The following is a 19,579-nucleotide window of genomic DNA, read 5'->3' as shown; positions in this document are numbered from 1 at the left end:
TCTTACCTGCCTCTGGGCTGCGCTGGCCCCCACCTCTTTCACAACCTAGGGGAAGCTCACCCTTCTTTCATTCCCTCCCTCCCTCCCTCCCTCCCTCCCTCCCTCCCTCCCTCCCTCCCTCCCTCCCTCCTTTCCTTCCTTCCTTCCCTCCCTCCCTCCCTCCCTCCCTCCCTCCTTCCCTCTCCTTCTCCCTCTCCCTCTCCCTTCCTCCCTCTCCCTCTCTCCCTCTCCCTCTCCCTCTCCCTCTCTCTCTCCCTCTCTCTCTCTCTCCCTCTCTCTCTCTCTCTCTCTTCTCTTCTCTTCTTTTTTTTTAATCCTGTCAGGATATTTTTCCACTTGCTGCCTTGTTGAGAGACACCAAGTGTTTTGGATTTCCTACATCCTTTTCCCCTGGGGTCTCAAGGCTACTAGTGTCCATCCATTTTCCAGAACTAAAACACCACACCCTTCATTCTGGATGAAGTCACACTTGGCCTGAGATGAGTTCATTTAACAGGTTCTGAGCAAAGTCTCTCTTGGTAACCTTTTGTGTGTTTTTTTTTAGACTTACTTTAATACATGACTATAGAATGTTCCAAGTCTAAAGGACCAAGAATGAATGAGACTTGCTGTATCTATGTAGAGACCTGGAGGGGGGGGAGAGCATATTTCCTGCAAGTGTCTTTCTGCTGTGATAATGCAGCAGGGTACCAGATGGGGCCCCAAGGACCCCAGCCTTCACCACATCAGCCACACTGTTTGTCCTGAGTTTATCCAGAAAGCTGTTGAGGGGCCAGGGTCGGCATGCCTGACCAGAACTGGAGCCACCCCTCCTGGCCCTCAGCCACGCTTCAGCTGCCTGTCATCTGGGGCTGGGATTGTTGGGAAGACACGCAAGCTTTCAGATGTTTCCATGAAGCTGGGCCAACTGGGGTCAGATTTTGTGGGAGAGTTCTGGGAGAGTTGAATTCCTAAGCATTCCAGTGCCCTCTGAAGAATGCCTTATCCAAGCTGGCCATCAATGGATCATGCCCGTAACCCTAGCTTCTCAGGAGGTTCAAAGCCAGCCTGGGTAGGAAAATCCATGAGATTCTTATCTCCAATGAGCACCAAAAAGGCTAGAAGTAGAGCTGTGGCTCAAGTGATAGAGCACTAGCCTCATGCACGAGGCCCTGAATTCAAACCCAGTCCCATCAAAAACAAAGGAAACAAAAAAGAAAGTCTTGTCGCATTTCTCTTTGCCTCTTCCTTCTTAGTGACCAGAAAGTGTGTGTGGGGGAGGGGGGTGAAGAGAGGTCTAGCCTGGCAGACACAGGGCCACTATCCCCCGGAAAGCAAGGGGGAGCTACTGGCATGATCTCTGAGCTCCTTCTGGTTTGAATATTCCACCTTACAGCTCTGAACTGAGCTCTCAACCCCCAGGAATTAAGGAACCATGTATGTTGTACACACATCTCTCCTTAGCTTGCTAGACAGCTTTCCAGACACTCAGTCCCTTTGGTCCCTACAGGATGGGGATAATGGGGAAGCTGTCCCCTGTGTGGCTGAAGTTAGGAGGGGTTACCACCACGTGAAGCCACAGGATAGCAGTGGCCCTGCCAGTACCCCAGGATCTGGAGCCCTCACACAGCCTCCTGGGGCTCAAGTCTTCCTTGTGAACAACCTCAAGTTCTCTGTACCCATTGGGATTTTTGGACTGAACCCTTCTTTCCCTCCCCATCCTGTGTGTGACCCCCCACCCCGCCCCCAGTCTACACCAAGGCCAACTCAGGCCTCCTGTATCCTGTTCTTGCTTGACCTCGGAGGGAGAGAGAGAGAAGGTGTGGGGCTAGGTTTGGTATCAATATAGTAAGAACTGTTTATTATCTGGTTTAAGCTGTCAGTCTGAGGTAGGAGGAAAAAGATTCGGTGTCTTTTTGGCCTCATGGACGTTGTAGAGAAAGCCCTTATTATAATAGCATCACGCATACCCTTGTGTGGGCCGAGGCCAGGTGAGTGGTAGGGAACCCAGCTGGTGGGCTGTGTCTGGGATGGAGAAAGGGGCTGGAGCCCTAGTAATCACTGTAGGGGAGTGTCCACAGGATGGTGGTTCTCAGTCCTTGTGTGTACCAGAGTCATAGAAACCCTGGCCCAGGGGCACAGACCTATGGGTGTGGATGGACTCAGGCAGTGGGGTTCACCTTCCTTCCCTCCAACCTGTTGGAAAGTTCTGTGCAGGAGGCTGCAGGGGCCTGCCCAAGGCTGGCTTGAATGGGGTTTATAGAACCGCAGCTGCGTGGAGGCATGGGGCACTGGTCCCACAAGTCTAAGGGAGGGGGGGTTAGCAGGAATAGTTCCAATGCCCAGAAACCTTGTGCTTGGAGCCAGCAACTCTGCCAGGTGTTTGAGGCAGCCTCACGCAGATGGACTTGATCGGGTTCCTAATGCTGGAGTGTGAGAAGCTGACACCTCGCATGCTGACCTTTACATTAGATGTGGCCTCTGAGAACCAGGGGCTTCCGGCTCACTGCATCAAGAAGGCAGAGCGGAGTCCCTGGCATTGGGAAGGAAGCAGCTGTGCCTTCCGGGCCTGCGATGCTGGGAATGCAGTTGCATGTATGGAACCTTATGTGGTGTGTAACAGTCATGTATCTTTCCTCTTTCCCAAAGAGATTGTGTGGAGTGCCTGCTACTTCGGCCGGGGAAACCCGACAACCAGTCCTGCCACCACCTGTGCAAGGATGAGGTGATCACCTGGGCGGACACCATCGGTGAGTGTCCAGAGCCGTCCTAGTGTCTGCTCCCATGCACCGCGGCAGACTTCCAAAGGTCTCTCCTGGGGAGCAGGGTGGAGTTAACCCTGAGTTGGGAAACAGCCTAGCCCCGCAAACACTGCTGGCGGGCAATGTTAAAGGGGTGGGGGGGGTAACATGTTCTAGAAATCAGCTTGGCAGCCCCTCCAAAAAGTTACACAGAAAATCACCACACAGCCTTCCCACGTATGCCCAAGAGGGTTGGGTTGGTATGTCTGCGCAAAGGTTCAGGAACTGTGGCGCAAGAGCACAAGCCTTGAGACAAAAAAAAAAAAAAAAGCCAAGCAAGAGCGCAAGGCTGTGAGTTCAAGCCCCAGTCCCAACACATACACAAAATGTTTATCTCCATTGGGTCATGATAGCCAGGTATCCACCCACTGGTTTAACGGAGAACCAAATGCCGCGTCCTGTGCATGGAATGTTTCCGAGCTATAGGAAGGAGCAAGGTCCTAGCCAGCGTGCCAGCCTGTGTGAGCCCCCCAAGCACCCCGCTAAGAGAAGGGAACCGGACAGAAAGGAGCAGAGGCTGTCCCATACTGTCCAGGTCTACATACGTGAAATGTCCACCATCCACAAAGCCGATGGGGCTAGTGGTGGTCCAGGGGATCAACTGCTAGCAAATAGGAACTTGTTTTGAGGGTGATGCACATGTTCTGAAATCAGTGGGAATAGTTTTGTGTCGCAAACTTACTAAGCCGACTCTTCACATTGAAGTGTTAAAATGGTGAGAATAAAACGCCGCACATATCTGGAAAGGAATGTGTATCAGGCTCCCCATTGACAGGTATGTGCTCTGCCTTGACCTCCTGACCCTGGATCCCGTCAGTCTTGTCCCACTATTACCTCTGGCGTAGAATTCCTTGTTCCCGCCTCCTTAGTTTTGACTGACTTCTTGGGCAGATCGTGGTGTGGTTTGGGGCTATGTTGAGTCCTATTTATCCCACCTGTATTCAGCAGGCAGCAGCTATGTGCCAAGCTCTTTGTGATGCCCTCTCCCTCCACCTGCCTGCCCTTGCTGCGTTATGCTACCATAGGCCTGGCTTACATCAAGTTTGCCTGCATACCCGGGCTAGTTGCCTTCTAATTGGGTACATGTGGCCAGGGAAGAGGAAGGCTGCTTTCCCCATTCTCTTGGGCTATGCCCACCTGCTTCCCACTTCAGCCTGAGGGTGCTCGGTAGGGAAAATTTATCTCTAGCTCATCCATGTTTTTCCTTCCTTCTCCTAGGCTTTAAAAAATATACACTCTCCCTTACCTAGAGAAAAAGTCCAGGCTTTCATGTTTAATAATCACACCAATTATCTGCTTCCAGATTAAAACTCCTTTGACCAGATTAAAAAAGGAAAATGGAAACGTACTTTGTGACATAATAGTAACTTTCTTTTCTTCTGGGTGCCTGTTCACCTGTTTCCTCTAGCTATTTTCCTTCCTAAGGATCAACTTTGTGTGTGTGCATGCGCACGCGCACACGCTGGTACTAGAGCCTGAACTCAGGGCCTGTTCTTTAGCTTTTTTGCTCAAGGTTGGCACTCTACCACTTGAGCCACACCTCCATCCACTTCCTGCATTTTGCTGGTTAATTGGAGATAAGATTTGTCTGCCTAAATTGGCCTTGAACCTCAATCCTCAGATGTCAGCCTCCGGAGTAGCTAGGATTATAGGTGTGAGCCACCAGTGCCCACCCCTGTGGATCAGTTCTGTAACCCAGTCCTGGAGAAGCTGTGGATGGCAGACAGTACCTGGAGCCTGGATGCTGATGCTGCTCTCTTGGGCTAAGGGCAGTATGGGGCAGGAAGGAGCTGAAGTGGCTGAGGCAGGGGCTTGTTAGCATCCAAGAGTGGCACCTGTGTGTCTAGGGCTGAGCAAGGAACCCAGCTCAGTTTATCTCAATGCGTGGCTGCCATTGTGGGACCAGCCTGCCATGCTCACATCCTCCTTACGCTCAGGCTCTGACATCGCAGGGAGGAGCTGCTCTGACCTCTGTAGTCCACCCCCATGCACTGTTCCCAAATGTGGACTCTCATGTGGGCATTGATGGCGGTGGGCCACATCCAGGATGATCTTATCTATGCATTACATTTCCTCCCAATTCCATGTGCTCTCCCTGCCCACAATCATCACATGCTTTTATCATTTTGTGTCACCCCAGCAAATAATTCAGCTCCTCTGATATGGTTCATGTGTCCCTAGAGTCATAAACTCAGCCCTAGGCCTGGGAAAATCCCAAGCTTACTTTAAAGCCCTGCCACTGCTTTGTCTATGCGCCCTGACTCTGGATTGCTTGCCCTGACCATCCGCAGCCTGGGTGCTGCCCTGAGACCCTCAGGACATTTCTTCTTGCCCTTCTTCTAGTGAAAGATGACCAAGAGGCCGTGCTGTGCTTCTACAAAACTGCGAAGGATTGCGTCATGATGTTCACCTACGCCGAGCTGCCCAGTGGGAAGTCCAACCTGACTGTCCTCAAAGAGCCAGGTAAAGGGGGCCCCCGGGGGTGCAGTGCAGCTCTTGGTTCTGGTTTTTGCCATTCTCTCCTGGATACCCTCTTAGCTAAATGCTAGAGAGCAGGGACCCAGTGCCTCATGATCAGGACCTAAGGCCACGACCGCTTTCACTCTTGAAACTTAGAAAAGAGGTAGATGGACTGCTAGGGTATAGTGCCGGGGAGGTGACTGGGTTGATGGGGCTGGGGAGGACTGGGTCTGGCCCTCAGGAGTCACTTTAGAGGAAATAGAACTTAGCTGGGCTGGGGCGTTGCTCACGCTGAAGATCATCGGGGTCCACATGCCCTCCCTGAAGGCCTCCTGGGGTGGCAGTCTAAGCGCAGCTGGAACACTTGGTACTACATTCCTGCCTGATACCATCTAGGATCTGGGCCCAGGAACCCACAGCTTTTGCCTTAGAGTAATTGGGATTTCTAGATCAACTTCTTTTTTTCCTCTCTGGAGGCAGCTAGGGAACAGAGGTTTTTGTCTCTAATTCATCACCATGTAGACTTGGACTCCAAATGGAGGCAGACCATTGTGCCTCCAGTAGGCTGGAGACAGAGGGAAGTACAGTACCAAGCTCCTATGCTGGCCTGGAGCAGCCAGGCTCTGTATCAGACACTGCTTTTGCAGTTGTTTGAAAATAAGGCTTCCTTCCAGGAGGCTCCACAGGAAGGGCCTCAACATGGCCGGTCCTTGTAGAAGTCTTCCCTGCTACTTTCTGTCTGCCTGGTCAATCCCTGAAGCCATCAACATGAAAGCTAAGCCACAGTCCAGCACTCTGCATGGAGCTGGGCCAGGCTGGGGGAAGGGGGCTGCCCCCTTAGGGGGGACACAGCTGTCTACCAGGGCTTTTATCCGGCTTCCCATCACCTGGATATGTGATAGCTAGCAGGCCTCTTTGAATCTCTTGTTGTCTGAGCTCAGGGAAACCTGCACCCACCCATCTGGTCTCACAGGGGCAACAGGGGATCTAAGAGATGAGAGTAGGAGGGGTCTGGGACAGGTGACCTGTCAGGTGTGTCTGAGACTGGGGGTGGGCGCAGAATGCTGGTGGCTGTATTACCCTTTGTGCCTCCGGATTCCCTCCAGAGTGTGGCTCAGCCCCCAACACCGTCACCATCCTGCTGGCTGTGGTGGGCAGCATCCTCCTGATAGGGCTTGCTCTCCTCGCCATCTGGAAGCTGCTTGTCACCATCCATGACCGCAGAGAGTTTGCCAAGTTCCAGAGTGAGAGCTCCAGGGCTCGCTACGAAGTGGTAAGCTGGTGGGCGATGCTGGAGAGATGTAGTTGGGCCCAATTGTATGTGAGCTATGGAGGCTGCTGGCTTCCTTGGCATTAAAAAGCCAAGAGCTTGCTGGGCCCTGGAGGCTCATGCCTATAATCCTAGCTACTCAGGAGGCTGAGATCTAAAGATCACAGTTCAAAGCCAGCCCGGGCAGGAAAGTCTGTGAGACTCATCTCCAATTAATCACAGAAAAAGCCACAAGTCGTGCTATCGCTCAAGTGGTAGAGTGATGCCTTGAGCAAAAGAAGCTTAGTGTCCAGGCCCAGAGTTCAAGGCCTTCGATAGGCGCACACACAGACACACACCCAAGAACCATCAAGCCATAGTGAATACTGTGATACCAGCTATTCACACACACACACATACACACACACACACACACACACACACACACGAACAATCAGGCCATAGTGAATACTGTGATCCCAGCTATTCACACACACACACACACACACACACACACACACACACACACACACACACACACACACACACACACACACACACACACACACACACACACACACACACGAACAATCAGGCCATAGTGAATACTGTGATCCCAGCTATTAAGGCTATGGCAGGAGGATTGAAGATTCCCATGTTGGGCGCCAGTGGCTCACGCTTACAATCCTAACTACTCAGGAGGCTAATATCTGAGAATTGAGGTTCAAAGCTATGCAGGATAGAAAAAGCACATGAGACTCTTGTCTCTTATTGACCAAGCTGTGGCTCAAGTGGTAGAATGTCAACCCTCAGTGTAAAAGCTAAGGGACAGTGCCCAGGCCCTGAGTTCAAGCCCCAGTACCAGCACACACACACAAAAAGAAAATTCTAGGCTAGCTTGGGCTATTAGTGAGACTCTGTCCCCTCCAAAATCAAACAAAATTTAGAGAGCTGGGGGTCTAGTTCAGTGATAGAGCCTAGTGTGTGAAAGGAAGACCCTGGGTTCCAGCTAGTATTACACGACAAACAAACAAACAACACCTACAAGTCCATGCCCAGTGCTGAACAGCAAGCATGGTACAGCCCTGGAATACACGGGCCCGTCCCAAGCCCTGCCCCACACCCTGTCCCAGGTTCAGTGAGGATTGGTAGAGGGCCAAGACTCTGGCAAGTCTGGAGGAGCTGGGAGACAAGCAGGCCCTCAGGCAAGCAGTGCAGGTTCGTCTGGTCTGATCAGTGTTCTCAGTCAGCATGGCTCCTCAGGCTCTTCGAGGCCTGGGCACAATACAGGCGCCACCGCCATCGCCAGTGCCTGCTCTAGTTGCTGCAGACTTCAGAGACCTCGGACTCAACCCTCATTCCATAAATGAAGAGTGAAAGCTCAAAGAAGGCAACGGGGTCTCCAAGGATATAGAGCCAAGTCAGAAGTGGACCTGGTGCTGGAGCCAGACCATGGCCTCCTGCTGAGTGCGCTGCTTGCTGCCTTCCTGTCAGGAGGAAGGGGGTTAGCCTGAGCCTGCTGGTTCCCAAGCCAGAACTAATGCATGTCCCCTTACCTCTGCTCACAGGCCTTGAATCCCCTGTACAGAAAGCCCATCTCCACACACACAGTGGACTTCACCTTCAACAAGTTCAACAAATCCTACAATGGCACAGTGGACTGAGGGCTTGCGCTTCTAGAGAGCTGGAGGGGACTAAGGACAAACCACCAAAGCGCTTGGACCGGCTCCATTCATCATGGCTTCCTAGATAGGCAAGTGCGGAGAGGCCCTGATGGCGAACCTGTGTGAGGAGCCTGCTGCCCAGATGAGGTACCCGGCTGCAGGGCCAGATCCACGTGGGGCTGCCTCCCTCCAACCCCAGGAAAAGCAAGGGGACCTGGGTCCTCTTGGCCACCTCCACTGGTGTCTGGAGGAGCTGCTGACGGTGAGGCCTCTCTGCCTTGCTCACCTGGCCAGACAGAGGAAACTGTTGGGAATGGACAGACTGTAGAATCAGCGTGCGGCCTGGCTTTTCCACGTTCATCATTTTATATAAAATTTAAAAAAGGTCATGCATTTATGATGTAGCTCTGGTTTACGAGAATTGTCTGCCTGGCGTCTGCACCTTGCACGTGCATGTTGGTGATGGGATTATTGAGATGTCTGTTGAAAACACATTTTGCAAATGTCAGTGCTTTTCTTCTACCTGTGTTTGTTCAGTAGTTTTGTAATGAGAACGACTGTCTGGGCTTGAAAGTAAAGATTGGAATGAAATGCATTCATGTTGGCCTGGTACTCTTGACAGATTGCTGCTTCCCCCCTCCCCCCACCTCTTTTGGGATTTGAACTCAGAGCCTCATACTTGTTAGGTAGGTACCTTACCACTTTTGCTTCAGGTTTTGTTTTTTAATAGCATCTCACACATTTTGGCCTTGGTGAGCCTTAGGCAATAATCCTCCAATCTGTCTGGCTTATTGGTTAAGAATGGGTCTCTCTCAGCCAGGCACCAGGGCTCATGCCTGTAATCCTAGCTACTTAAGAGGCTGAGATCTGAGGATCACAGTTCGAAGCCAGCCAGGGCAGAAAAATCCATGAGTCTCTTAGAGCCAAGAAATTAGCAAAGAGCTGGAAATGGAGCTGTGGCTCAATTGGTAGAGCTCTAGCCTTGAGCAAAAGCAGCTCAGGGACAGTGCCCAGGCCAGAATTCAAGTCCTTGGACTGGCACAAAAAAAGAAGGGAGTCTCTCCTGTCATGCTAGTTTTTTTTCCCCAAGGTTAACAAACCATGATCCTTCCAGTCTCTACCTGCCAAGTAGCTGGGATTATTCTCATGAGCAACCACACCCGGTCCTGTGTGTGCCTTTCTGAGTGATTCTGAGTAGTCCCCAGTATGGACTCAATGTAGCCGTGCACTTCCTCAGGGACAGGATCCGAATTAATCCAATATTCCAGACAGGGCATCTAACGGCTCCATGAGCTGCCTGGACAGTGTGCCTGTGGAACACCTCGGTTTTGCTTTACATTCTAGGGGTAGAAAGTGTGTAAAGCACCCTTCTGTCCTCCAGTATTGCTGAGAGACTGGAAGCAACTTGTGCTAATAACAGGATCAAGCAGTGAATGGATGTTTACACATGTATGTCAATAACATTTCCTTCTGGTACCTTCTTCCGAACAAAACTCATTTCAGTTTTGATTTCCTGCAGAAACATGAATTCTCCTTAGGTTCTCATATCAGAGATGGAGGACCTCAGAGGTCATCCAACCCAGGCCCTTATATATTATCAGAGGAAGTAGATTCTCAGAGAGAGGAAGTGGATTGCTCAAGTGCCAGACCTACTGAGGACAGTGTGATATTAAGCCAGCTCCAGATCGCTGCTCTTTTGTGTAGAATCCCTTTCAATCAGTTGGCTTCTGGTATCACTTTAAGCCTATTGAACCTTCATTCCAAACTGATCTGTTCTCATTTTTTGATTGAATTCCCCTTCATCTGGCCATCACTAAGACAGCGTTCTCAATAAGCAGCTAATCACCTGGGGCAAAACACCTTCTGAGTTTCCCTTCTCTTGTGTAACTTGGGAATGATGCCTTAAGTCCTTTTTTGAATACAGTCAGTTGTAAGTCAAAGTATACAATAAATAATAAAATGGTGGCTGGGAGACTAAACTGAGAAATAATCTTGGAGGAAACCGGGTTTCTCTCCCATTTTCTTATAGATTTCCTGAATTTCAGAGTGCATCATCACAGGCAACTGTGTAAGCACACAGTCACTCTGAGATGAAGAGCTCTGATCTCTACTTGACATGGATGGAAGTTGTGGGGGGGGAAGATTTCACCCCTGACACCAGAAGGATCGCCGTGTATATGGAACAGGACACCTGCAGTGTCCTGCTGCCCCCTGCTGGAAGCCATGGGAACAAGCAGCCTGGAGACCTGACATCTGAGATTTTACCGACTGAGCAGGAGTGACAACAAAGGCCATCCAATTATTCCAGCTGCCTCATCTTACAACTCAAACTCAGGTTTGTCATTTTATAATTTTAAAATATCTTATCAAATGGAGCTTTGGAAACAGCTCTTGTCAGTCAAGGGCTGGTACTGCCTTTCCTGTGTGCCCAGCTGCAGAGAGATGTACTACAGATAGGGAAATTGCTTTTCTTTTTTGGCTGTTTGGGTTTGAACTCAGGGCCTTGCACTCCATTTGAACTATAGCTATTATTTTTAAGTTTTTTATTTTTTGGCTGGTCCTGGGGCTTGACCTCTGGGCCTAGGCACTGTCCTTAAGCTTTTGTGTTCAAGGCTAGAGCTCTACCACTTGAGCCACAGCACCACACCCAGATTTATTTGTGTGTTGTGTGTGTATGCATGCACATGTATGTACGTGGAGATAAGAGTCTCACTGGCTTTCCTGCCCATGTTGGTTTTGAACCACAGTCCTCAGACTTCAGCCTCCTGAGTAGCTATGATTATAGGCATGAGCCACCGGCCTTGGGTATTTTTGTTATTTCTAGAATAAGATTTTGTGATATGTTTAGAATGGCCTGGACTGCAGTCCTGCTATTTGTGCTTTTCACGTGGCTGGGGTTACAAATATATTGGCAAGATTTTTATTGGTTGAAATGGGGTCCCATTAACTTTTTATACAGGTTGTCCGTGAACCACAAGCCTCCTGACTTTAGCCTCTCCAGTAGGTGGATTATAGGCATGGTGGGATTATCTGGTCATAGTCACCTTGCCCAGGTAGAGAGAGATTTCTAATGCAGAGGGGTCTGCCTTGTTCCTATGGCTCTATAAGAAACACAACAGAGAAAACAATCTCCTCTGGCTTGTAACTGGAAAACTTAAAAGGTATGTGTTTATTTGTTGTGAAGAGGAGAGAACTTTACCTTTGTAATCTATGTATAAGTGTTCTTGAGACCAGGCTTTTTTATGTAATCCAGGCTGGCCTTAGATTTATGATCCTCTTGCCTGAGCCTTCCAAGAGCTGCGATTACAGGCTGAAACCATCACATCAGTTTATGTGGCTCTGGCTCTCAATTCAGATTTCTTAATGTACTTCATATTTTAGTGATTTAAATGACTCTGTGTGTATGTGTGTGTGTGTGTGCAAGCGTGTGTGTGTACAACTGCATGCATGCACACGTGAAATAGTATAGAGGCTTGAACTCAGGGTCTGGGCATTGTCCTTTAGCATTTTTATTCAAAACTGACACTTTCCCACTTAAGCCACATCTCCATTCTGGCTTTTTTTCTAGATAAGAGTCTCATGGATTTTCCTGACTGGGCTGACTACACAAGGCTGTCCTCAGAAGGACAGGCATGAGCCACCAGTGCCCAGCAACTTACTTTTTTTCTTTTCCTAGTTACATAATTCTGAACTGAACAGATGGGAAATAAAAGCAGAAAGTCTGATAGCTTGGCTCTGAAGGGTCTTCCCGAGGCATTACAAGAAGGTGGTAGAAGCTTTGAGGCAGGGCCTAGTGGTAGGCCCTCCAGTCCCTGGGGATGTGCCCTGGCCAGTGGATCATGGAACCAGGGCCATTTGCTTAAAATCTCCTTCATTCCCAGGCATCAAATGAGTGGCTTTGTTTAGCCACAAGCATCCTGCCATACTGTGCTGCCTTGCCATAGGTGCAAAAGCAATGGAGCCAACCACTCATGATGTGGAACCTCCACAAACACGAGCAAGATCAACATGCCCTCATCCAGGTAGTTAGCACAGCAGTGGAGAGCTAACACAGTCTTTTTGTGTATATCTTCTTAGTCTTATTCCATGCACTGACATGTAATTTCGGCTCAGGTGTGATTATACTTGGCACCTTTTGGAAAAGGATCCGGGTGCTGGTGGTTCACACCTGTAATCCTTGCAACTCAGGAGGCTGAGATTTAAAGATCACAGGTCAAACCCATCGTAGGCAGGAAAGTCTGTGAGACTCTCATCTCCAATTAACTGCCAAAAAGCTGGAAGTGGAGTTGTGGCTCAAGTGGTAGAACACTAGCCTTGAGTAAAAAAGCTCAGGGTCAGGCTCCTTGGGCTCAACCCCCAAACCCAGCACCAACATGGAAGGGAGGGAGGGAGGGAGGGAGGGAAGAGAAGAAGGGAAGAAAGGGAGGAGAGGGGAGGGGAGGAAGGAAAGGGAAAGGACAAAAAAGCTAAAGCTCAGAGCCAGGCACAGGTGGCTCAGCCTGTAATCCTAGCTACTCAGGAGGCTGAGATCTGAGGATCGCGCTTCAAAGCCAGCTCAGGCAGGAAAGACCGTGAGACTCCTATCTCCAATAAACCACTAGAAAACCGGAAGTGGCGCTGTGGCTCAAGTGGTAGAGCGCGCTTGCTTTGAGCTGAAGAGCTGAGGGACAGTGCTCAGGCCGAGTTCAAGCCCCATGACTGACAGAAAAAAAAACAAAACAAAAAAACACCTAAAGCTCAGGATCATGGCCTAGACTCTTGTGTTCAAACCCCAAACCCAGCACCAGCACAAAAAAGAAAAAAGAAAAAAGGAAGAAAGGAAGGAAAGAGAAAGAAAAAGAAAGGAAGGAAAGAAAGGAAAAAATGAACGAATAGGAGAAGTGTCGCTGCTTGGTTGGTTAGTACTTCATCAAATGGTAATAGCCAGTAGCACCTCTCCCTGTTGAAGGGAAGAAATGTACTTCTGTAATCTGCTGAATTTGGCGACTGCTGTGAAACCTTGCTGGTACTGCGGCTTTGAACTCAGGGCCCTATGCTCCCATTCAGCTTTTTCACATGGCGGACACTACTGCTCGAGCCACACCTCCAAAAACGCCAGAATGCTTTTTGCTGGTTAATTGGAGATTAGTTTCTCCTGGACTGGCTCCAAACCGCTGAGTTAGCTGCCTCCTTTTTGGAGGACTTCCAGTCCGAGTGGCTCCCACTTGCTTCTGAGGGCACCCTTGAATATTCAGCTGTTACGTCGTTGGAATCTCATCTCCTCCAAATACACACATTGAAGGTCTGCCCACGAACGCTGGTGTTCAGAAATGAGGTCTTTAGAGAATGATTTAAGGTTTAAATGGGGCCATCGGATGGGGTCCTAATCCGACATGACTGGTGCCCTTTATAAACAGAGGAAGAAATGTGGGGCTGCAGAGGAGAGGACCTGTGAGGACACAGCAAAGAGGCAGCTATCTACAGCCTCGGAGGAGAGGCCTCAGGAAACACGGCCTCCAGAACAGTAAGAGCAACCTATGGTTTCAGCCTCCAGTCCATGGCATGTTGTTACGGCTGCCAGAAGAAACTAAAACCTACTATTTTCATTTTTGTGTCAGTACTGGGCCTTGAACACAGGGCCTGGGTGCTGTCTTAGCTTTTTTGCTCAAGGCTGGAACTCTACCCATTGGACTACACCTCCAGTTCCAGCTTTTTTGGTGGTTAACTGGTGGTACGAATCTCATGGACATATGAGCTGTTTGAGCTGGCTTTGAACTTCAGTCCTCACATCTCAGTAGCACGGTTGGAGTCTTAGGCTTGTCTGCCTCTGTCCCTCCAGCACAGAAGATTCATGCCCCTGTCCTGCTTCATAGGCTGGGCAGAAGCCATGCAGATGTTCCACACCAGCACTGGGCCAAAATCTTGAACTTTAAATGGCAAAGCATATTCTCATTACTTTGTTTCTCTTTGTATTTCTAGTGTGACCTCCCCTTCCTGAGACACAAAAGGGGAGGAAGGATTGAAGGGAAAAATGAAGGATTGCAGAGCCAAAAACAAAAAACGAATTCAGACAAAGCCAGATTATAAGTATCCAAGGCAAGAGAGAGTACTGGGGCTTGAACCTGGGGTCTTGTGCTTTTTCACTCAAGGTTGGTGCTTTGATGTCCTGATGGTCAGGACAGAACCTACCTCTGCAGAACACAGGAGGCTGGTGATTCTGACCCGCTCTGATTTCCTGGGGCACTTAGGTGAGCCACAATAACCAGCACAGAGCCACATTCTGGAGAAGCAAAGTCCACGCTTCTGTAGGAAGGACAGGGGCACAGGAGTCCCAGTAGCACAAAGGTATTGGCCCAGGGTTCTCAGTGGTCACTGGCCCCAGTGAAGGCGCACAGGCTGCTGGGGGAGGTCTTCACTGAAGTGTAGTATCTGTGGAGGCTGCTCCACCTGTGGGGAAAGCATGGTGAGAGGCCTCTCTGCACCTGGCACTAGGAGCATTTCCCATGAAGAAACACACTTACTATGGGTAACAGATGTTTTGTCTTACCTAGGTCCCTAACTTTACACTTCTCTTTGTCCTAACAGGCCTGAGATCTGACTGCTGTGTCTACTTAGGGCTGTAGGGCAATGGTAGCAAAAAGTCCTCTCCTCTGCTGCCTGGCTGAAAAGTGGTTAGGGGTGAAGACAGCCTGAGTGGACTGTTAAAGCTGGTTGGGCCTTTGGAAGAACAGAGGATGGTGGTCACAGGTCTGAGTGTGAGAGATCTCTTCTGTACTGAGCGCTGGCTCAGAAAACTGGGGTGGCTAAAGCCCTCAGAGGCACTGTGTTCCAGGAAGTGGTGGGCAACTCAGCCTCCTGTTTGGCTGCTTCTCAGGTGCCTTCACTACACTGAAGCAATGCATCTTGGGATGCCTGGGCTCTGTCCCTTAAATTTTTTGGTATCATGTTTGAAACATTTCAAGGGAAAGCCTATTTAACTATTCACAGGGAAACATTTTCTAGAAGCTTTTTCTTTTTGTTTCTTAACATTGTATTGTCAAAGTGATGGACATAGGGGGTTACAGTTACATACATAAGATAGTGAGTACATTTCTTGCCGAACTTGTTAACTCTATCAAAATACTCCCTCACAGATGAACAGATGAGTAAGAGCAGACATAGTAAAGCTTTTCTTTGTACTTAACCCTGCTAAAAGCTAGTAAGTAGATGAAATGCCACCATTTGAGCTTTCCAGAGCTAGCAGTCATGGCATGATAATCTACCTGGATGTCAGCATGCAGTGGTGAGCCAGGCCCCGCTCACAGCTATGCAGTGGCGAAAGGGATCAACTGGTCCTCTAGTTGGCAGGTGCTAACATGGGAGGTTTCAATGAAATACATTAAGTACACTTTTGGGGGACAGTGTTGAGGTTTGATTTCTGGCCCAAATCAATCCATTTTCCCAGCCTTTAAATGCACCTTTTTTTTTTTTTTGTCCAGTCGTGGGGCCTGAACTCTGGGCCTGGGTGCTGTCCCTCAGCTCTTCAGCTCAAGGCTAGCGCTCTACCACTTGAGCCACAGCGCCACTTCCGGCTTTTTTCTTTTTGCTTATGTGGTGCTGAGGAATCGAACCCAGGGCCTCAGGCATACAAGGCAAGCGCTCTACCACTGAGCCACCTTCCCAGCCCCTAAATGCACTTTTTAAACTGGAGTTTTTGTCTTTTGTTGTTGGGTTGGTACTGGGGATCGACCCCAGGAAATTGTCCTTGCTAAACAAAGTACTTTGCCACTGAGCTACATCCCAGCCCCTTTAAATGCATCTTTGACTCACAATATTTTTAGTTTAATAAAGGATTTACCAGGTTGCAGCCCGAGTGTAACCATGATAATGTCCAATTAAAGTAGCATAACATTGCTTTTGACATTGCTGTATTACATTAGACCAGCATGTACATTAGCTGAGAACCCATTAAGACAACAAACAAGAGATTTGCATTTGTCATGTGAACCTTGTTCTCTGAGGCCAGTCCTTGACAGAACAGGCAACTTTCTCAGAAATAGAGGAGAGCCAGGACCAGTCATGAAGCTCTGATCAGAAGCTTAGAGTGTTAGAAGAACTCCTCCTACCTCCCCTCCCCCTCCCCCTTTTCCTGTCCCTCTCCCTCCCCCCTTCCCTCTTAACTCTTCCCCCTCCTTCTTTCTCTCCCTTTCTCTCTCCCTTTCCTTCTCCTTTCCTCCCCTCCTCTCCCTTCCCGCCTCCCCTCTCCTCCCCTCCCCTCTCCTCTTCTTTTTCCTTTCTTTACTTTCTATCCAGTTCTTTTCTTCTTTGACCACTTGTGCCTTGCTGGATCGTTTTTGAGGTTTAAATACTGGAACTTGTTTTTTTTTAATGATTATGATTTTATTACATATTGGAGAGTCTGAAGACAGGCGGGATTATAATGGAGTTCCCAATTTTGTTGAAGTTTAAGGAATTCTGAAGAGGAAGCAGCTGTTTTCTAATTGTATTGAGAAAATGTGGCTGTGACTAATTGGAAAGCTTGAGTATGAATGCTGCCAGCTTGCAGTATTTTGACCATCCCCCATGTACTGTGTTCGGCCAGAAGGTAATTTTCCTGAGGAGCTATCACAGGAGGAACTGATCCAAATAGTACATATGAAAATACTGAAAAGGAGCCATGTCCATAAAGGCACCATTAGTGTGGATGATTGAAATGACCCTTAGGTTAACTGTTAACATTTGTTTTTGTAGTGGTATGGGATTTTTCTCTGGCTAGTGCTCTACCACTTAAGCCAGGACTTTTTGTTGCTTACTTGGATATAGAATTTCTTGGACTTTTCTGCCCAGGCTGCCTTCTAACTGTAATCCTCAAATCTCAGCTTCCTTGGTAACTAGGATTACAGGTATGAGCCACTGTTGCCATATCTTTCATAACAAGAAGTGCAGGTTTCCTTGCTGAATGTCTGATAATTCTGCTAAGTGGAATGTCTTCATTCTCAGGTACTTCAGGGAAGGGTTTTAGATGTGTTTCTGTTAGCAGAGGTTTGTATGAACAAGAAATGTTTCTAAAGATCATGAAATTGTTACCTGATTAGAAACTGATACAGAAATACAAAACTGACATAAACCAAAATTGCTTGCTTCCTAAATTGTTATAGTAAGATTACTAGTTATTTGTGTGAGAGAGAGAGAATACTGGGGCTTAGAACTCAGAGTCTGGGTGCTGTCCCTTAGCTTTTTTTGTTCATGGCTAGTGCTCTACCACTTGAGCCACAGGCCAACTTTTGGCTTTTTGATGGTTAACTGAAGATAAAAATCTCATGAGCTTTCCTTCCCAGTCTGGCTTCAAACCTTTATCCTCAGATCTCAACCCCAAGTAGCTAGGATTACAGGTGTGAGCCACTGGCGCCAGGCTAGGTTACTAGAGTTTTAAACAATTTCTAATGTATAATTAGTACTAGAAGTACAGTAACTCATGTGAAATTCCTAGTTACACCTAAGCAAAATCAGGACTTGGTTCCCTATGTTAAAACAAGGTTTTCTTCTTTTTAGCTTATAATAGCAGTGTTTTGAAATGAATTGGCAGTCAATCAGATTGCAGTGGTAAAAGGTTCTGTAGTTAAATAAATGGAGGTCTATTTCTTCAACAGAACCTGTCTCTAGTGCTCCAAAACTAATAGGAATAATGCTGAGGTGTCATATTGCTTCAAGGAATTATTTTCACCAGGTAATCTTTGTGTCTCCAGTAGAAGCCAGCCATTCCACACTGACAACCTGAAATGAGGTCTTGTAGACTTGAGATCAAACTGCTTTTAGGGCACTGCGATTAGTAGTCTTGGGTCTTCCCTCCAGGACCTGGAGCTATACACTTGTTAAGAGTAAGGCAGAGATGACCAGTGTTTTCTAGACTTATAAGAACAAGACTGTGCACCGTGATGAGACCCTAACCTTCAAGTTTCCCTTGGTTATGCCATCCCCTTTGATTTGATGGAATTATGCTGTAACCAGTCACTTCTGGCACTTGTTCTTACTCCTTAATTTGGTCGCAGGTACTATGACATGGTCTTTCCTGGCTTTTTTTCTTTGTTGGCCATGGGGCTTGAATTCTGGGCCAGGGCACCCTACCACTTGAGCCATAGTGCCACTTCTGGTTTTCTGGTGGTTAATTGGAGATGAGTTTACAGCTGTTCCTGCCTGGGCTGGCTTTGAACAGTGATCCTCAGATCTCAGCCTTCTGACAAGCTAGGTTAACAGGTGTGAATTACCAGCACCCAGCTCTTCCTAGCTTTTAAAAGCTTCCATTTGGGGGATGGGAATGTGGTTTAGTGGTAGAGTGCTTGCCTAGCATGAATGAAGCCCTGGGTTCGAGTCCTCAGTACCACATAAACAGAAAAGGCTGGGAGTGGTGCTGTGGCTCAAGTTGTAGAGTGCTAGCCTTGAACAAAAAGCTCAAGGATAGTGCCTAAACCCTAAGTTCAGGCCCCAGGACTGGCAAAAAAAAAAAGCTTCCATTTTTGAAGTCATGTAACTCCATTACTCATCAGAGAGTAAGCATACTGAGATGGATGATGGGAAAATACTGATGTAATGGGTTGCTAAAAATGACTTAACAGGGAAAAGTCTATAGTTACCAATACTTGTATAGATCCCTGAATGTGGTGGACTTAACTGGCTGGACCTTGCTTGTAACCCCTGATACTTAAGTCTCTCCAGTATACTGGGTCCTCAAGTCTTCTAACGTGCAGCTACCTGCTGAGTACGAAATCACCTCTTTGGATGGAAAAAGAACTTGAAGTGTGGGTCATGTGGTCCTGAGTCCCAGGACCAGTGACACTTGGTGACAGCCTGAACAAAAGGGGGAAATGTTAAAATTTGTGGGTGGCCATGGATTTGAACTGGGCCTAATAAACCAATACAGATTTAACTGGGTGGTTGCAGGAAGCACTGCAAGCAGTCAACCAGGAGAATATGAGCAGCTGATAGGAAGTTTGTAAGCTACAGCAAGCTGGTTCTGGGAGCTGCCTACTTTGTAAATACATTTGTTGACTTTATTCAAACTCCCATCCAAACTGGACACTAGTGAAGGCTGGCTTCCCACTATAATGACAGCTGGGATAAGTAGGTAGGAGCCTCAAGCCAATCCCCAGGTGGAACCTGCGGCTGATAGCTTAAGGGAAAGCAACTAACTTATTCAACAAGGCAAGAGAGAGCTGTGAAGGACTCCTGCTGCTGAGAAGTGAACCAGAAGCTCAGTGACAGTAATTCTCCCCTTCTCACCTGCACTCGGGTAAGAAAGAATGGTTCTTGGATCCAACACCATTTGAATACCTACACCGTCACCTTTAAGGTGAGTTAACAGACATTATTTGGGCAACATATTAAAATAAAGAACACATGCTCTACTGGTTTTACCCTCTATTTCTAAAATGGTCTTGTTCTGGTTGCCTAATAACAAGTCTCAATAAAAG

The 19,579-nt window shown here is 48.2% G+C and overlaps 1 protein-coding gene across 1 annotated transcript in view; it reads left to right on the top strand.

The window, feature by feature from the left end:
* Itgb5 (integrin subunit beta 5) overlaps nucleotides 1-8,257 on the top strand; it is a 125,115-nt gene extending 116,858 nt beyond the window's left edge. The window contains exons 12-15 of the mRNA XM_042668194.1: nucleotides 2,629-2,729; nucleotides 5,124-5,243; nucleotides 6,347-6,513; nucleotides 8,058-8,257. Of these exons, the coding sequence (XP_042524128.1) occupies nucleotides 2,629-2,729; nucleotides 5,124-5,243; nucleotides 6,347-6,513; nucleotides 8,058-8,153 (484 nt within the window). The 3' untranslated portion in view covers nucleotides 8,154-8,257. The remainder of the gene's footprint in view (nucleotides 1-2,628; nucleotides 2,730-5,123; nucleotides 5,244-6,346; nucleotides 6,514-8,057) is intronic.
* The last annotated feature ends 11,322 nt before the right edge of the window (nucleotides 8,258-19,579 follow it).

The sequence above is a fragment of the Dipodomys spectabilis genome, unplaced genomic scaffold, assembly GCF_019054845.1.
Source record: "Dipodomys spectabilis isolate Male_0828 unplaced genomic scaffold, ASM1905484v1 ptg000017l, whole genome shotgun sequence".
Lineage (NCBI taxonomy): Eukaryota > Metazoa > Chordata > Mammalia > Rodentia > Heteromyidae > Dipodomys > Dipodomys spectabilis.
The sequence above is the reverse complement of the archived record's forward strand: the minus strand, read 5'-3'. Positions and strand labels throughout refer to the sequence as shown.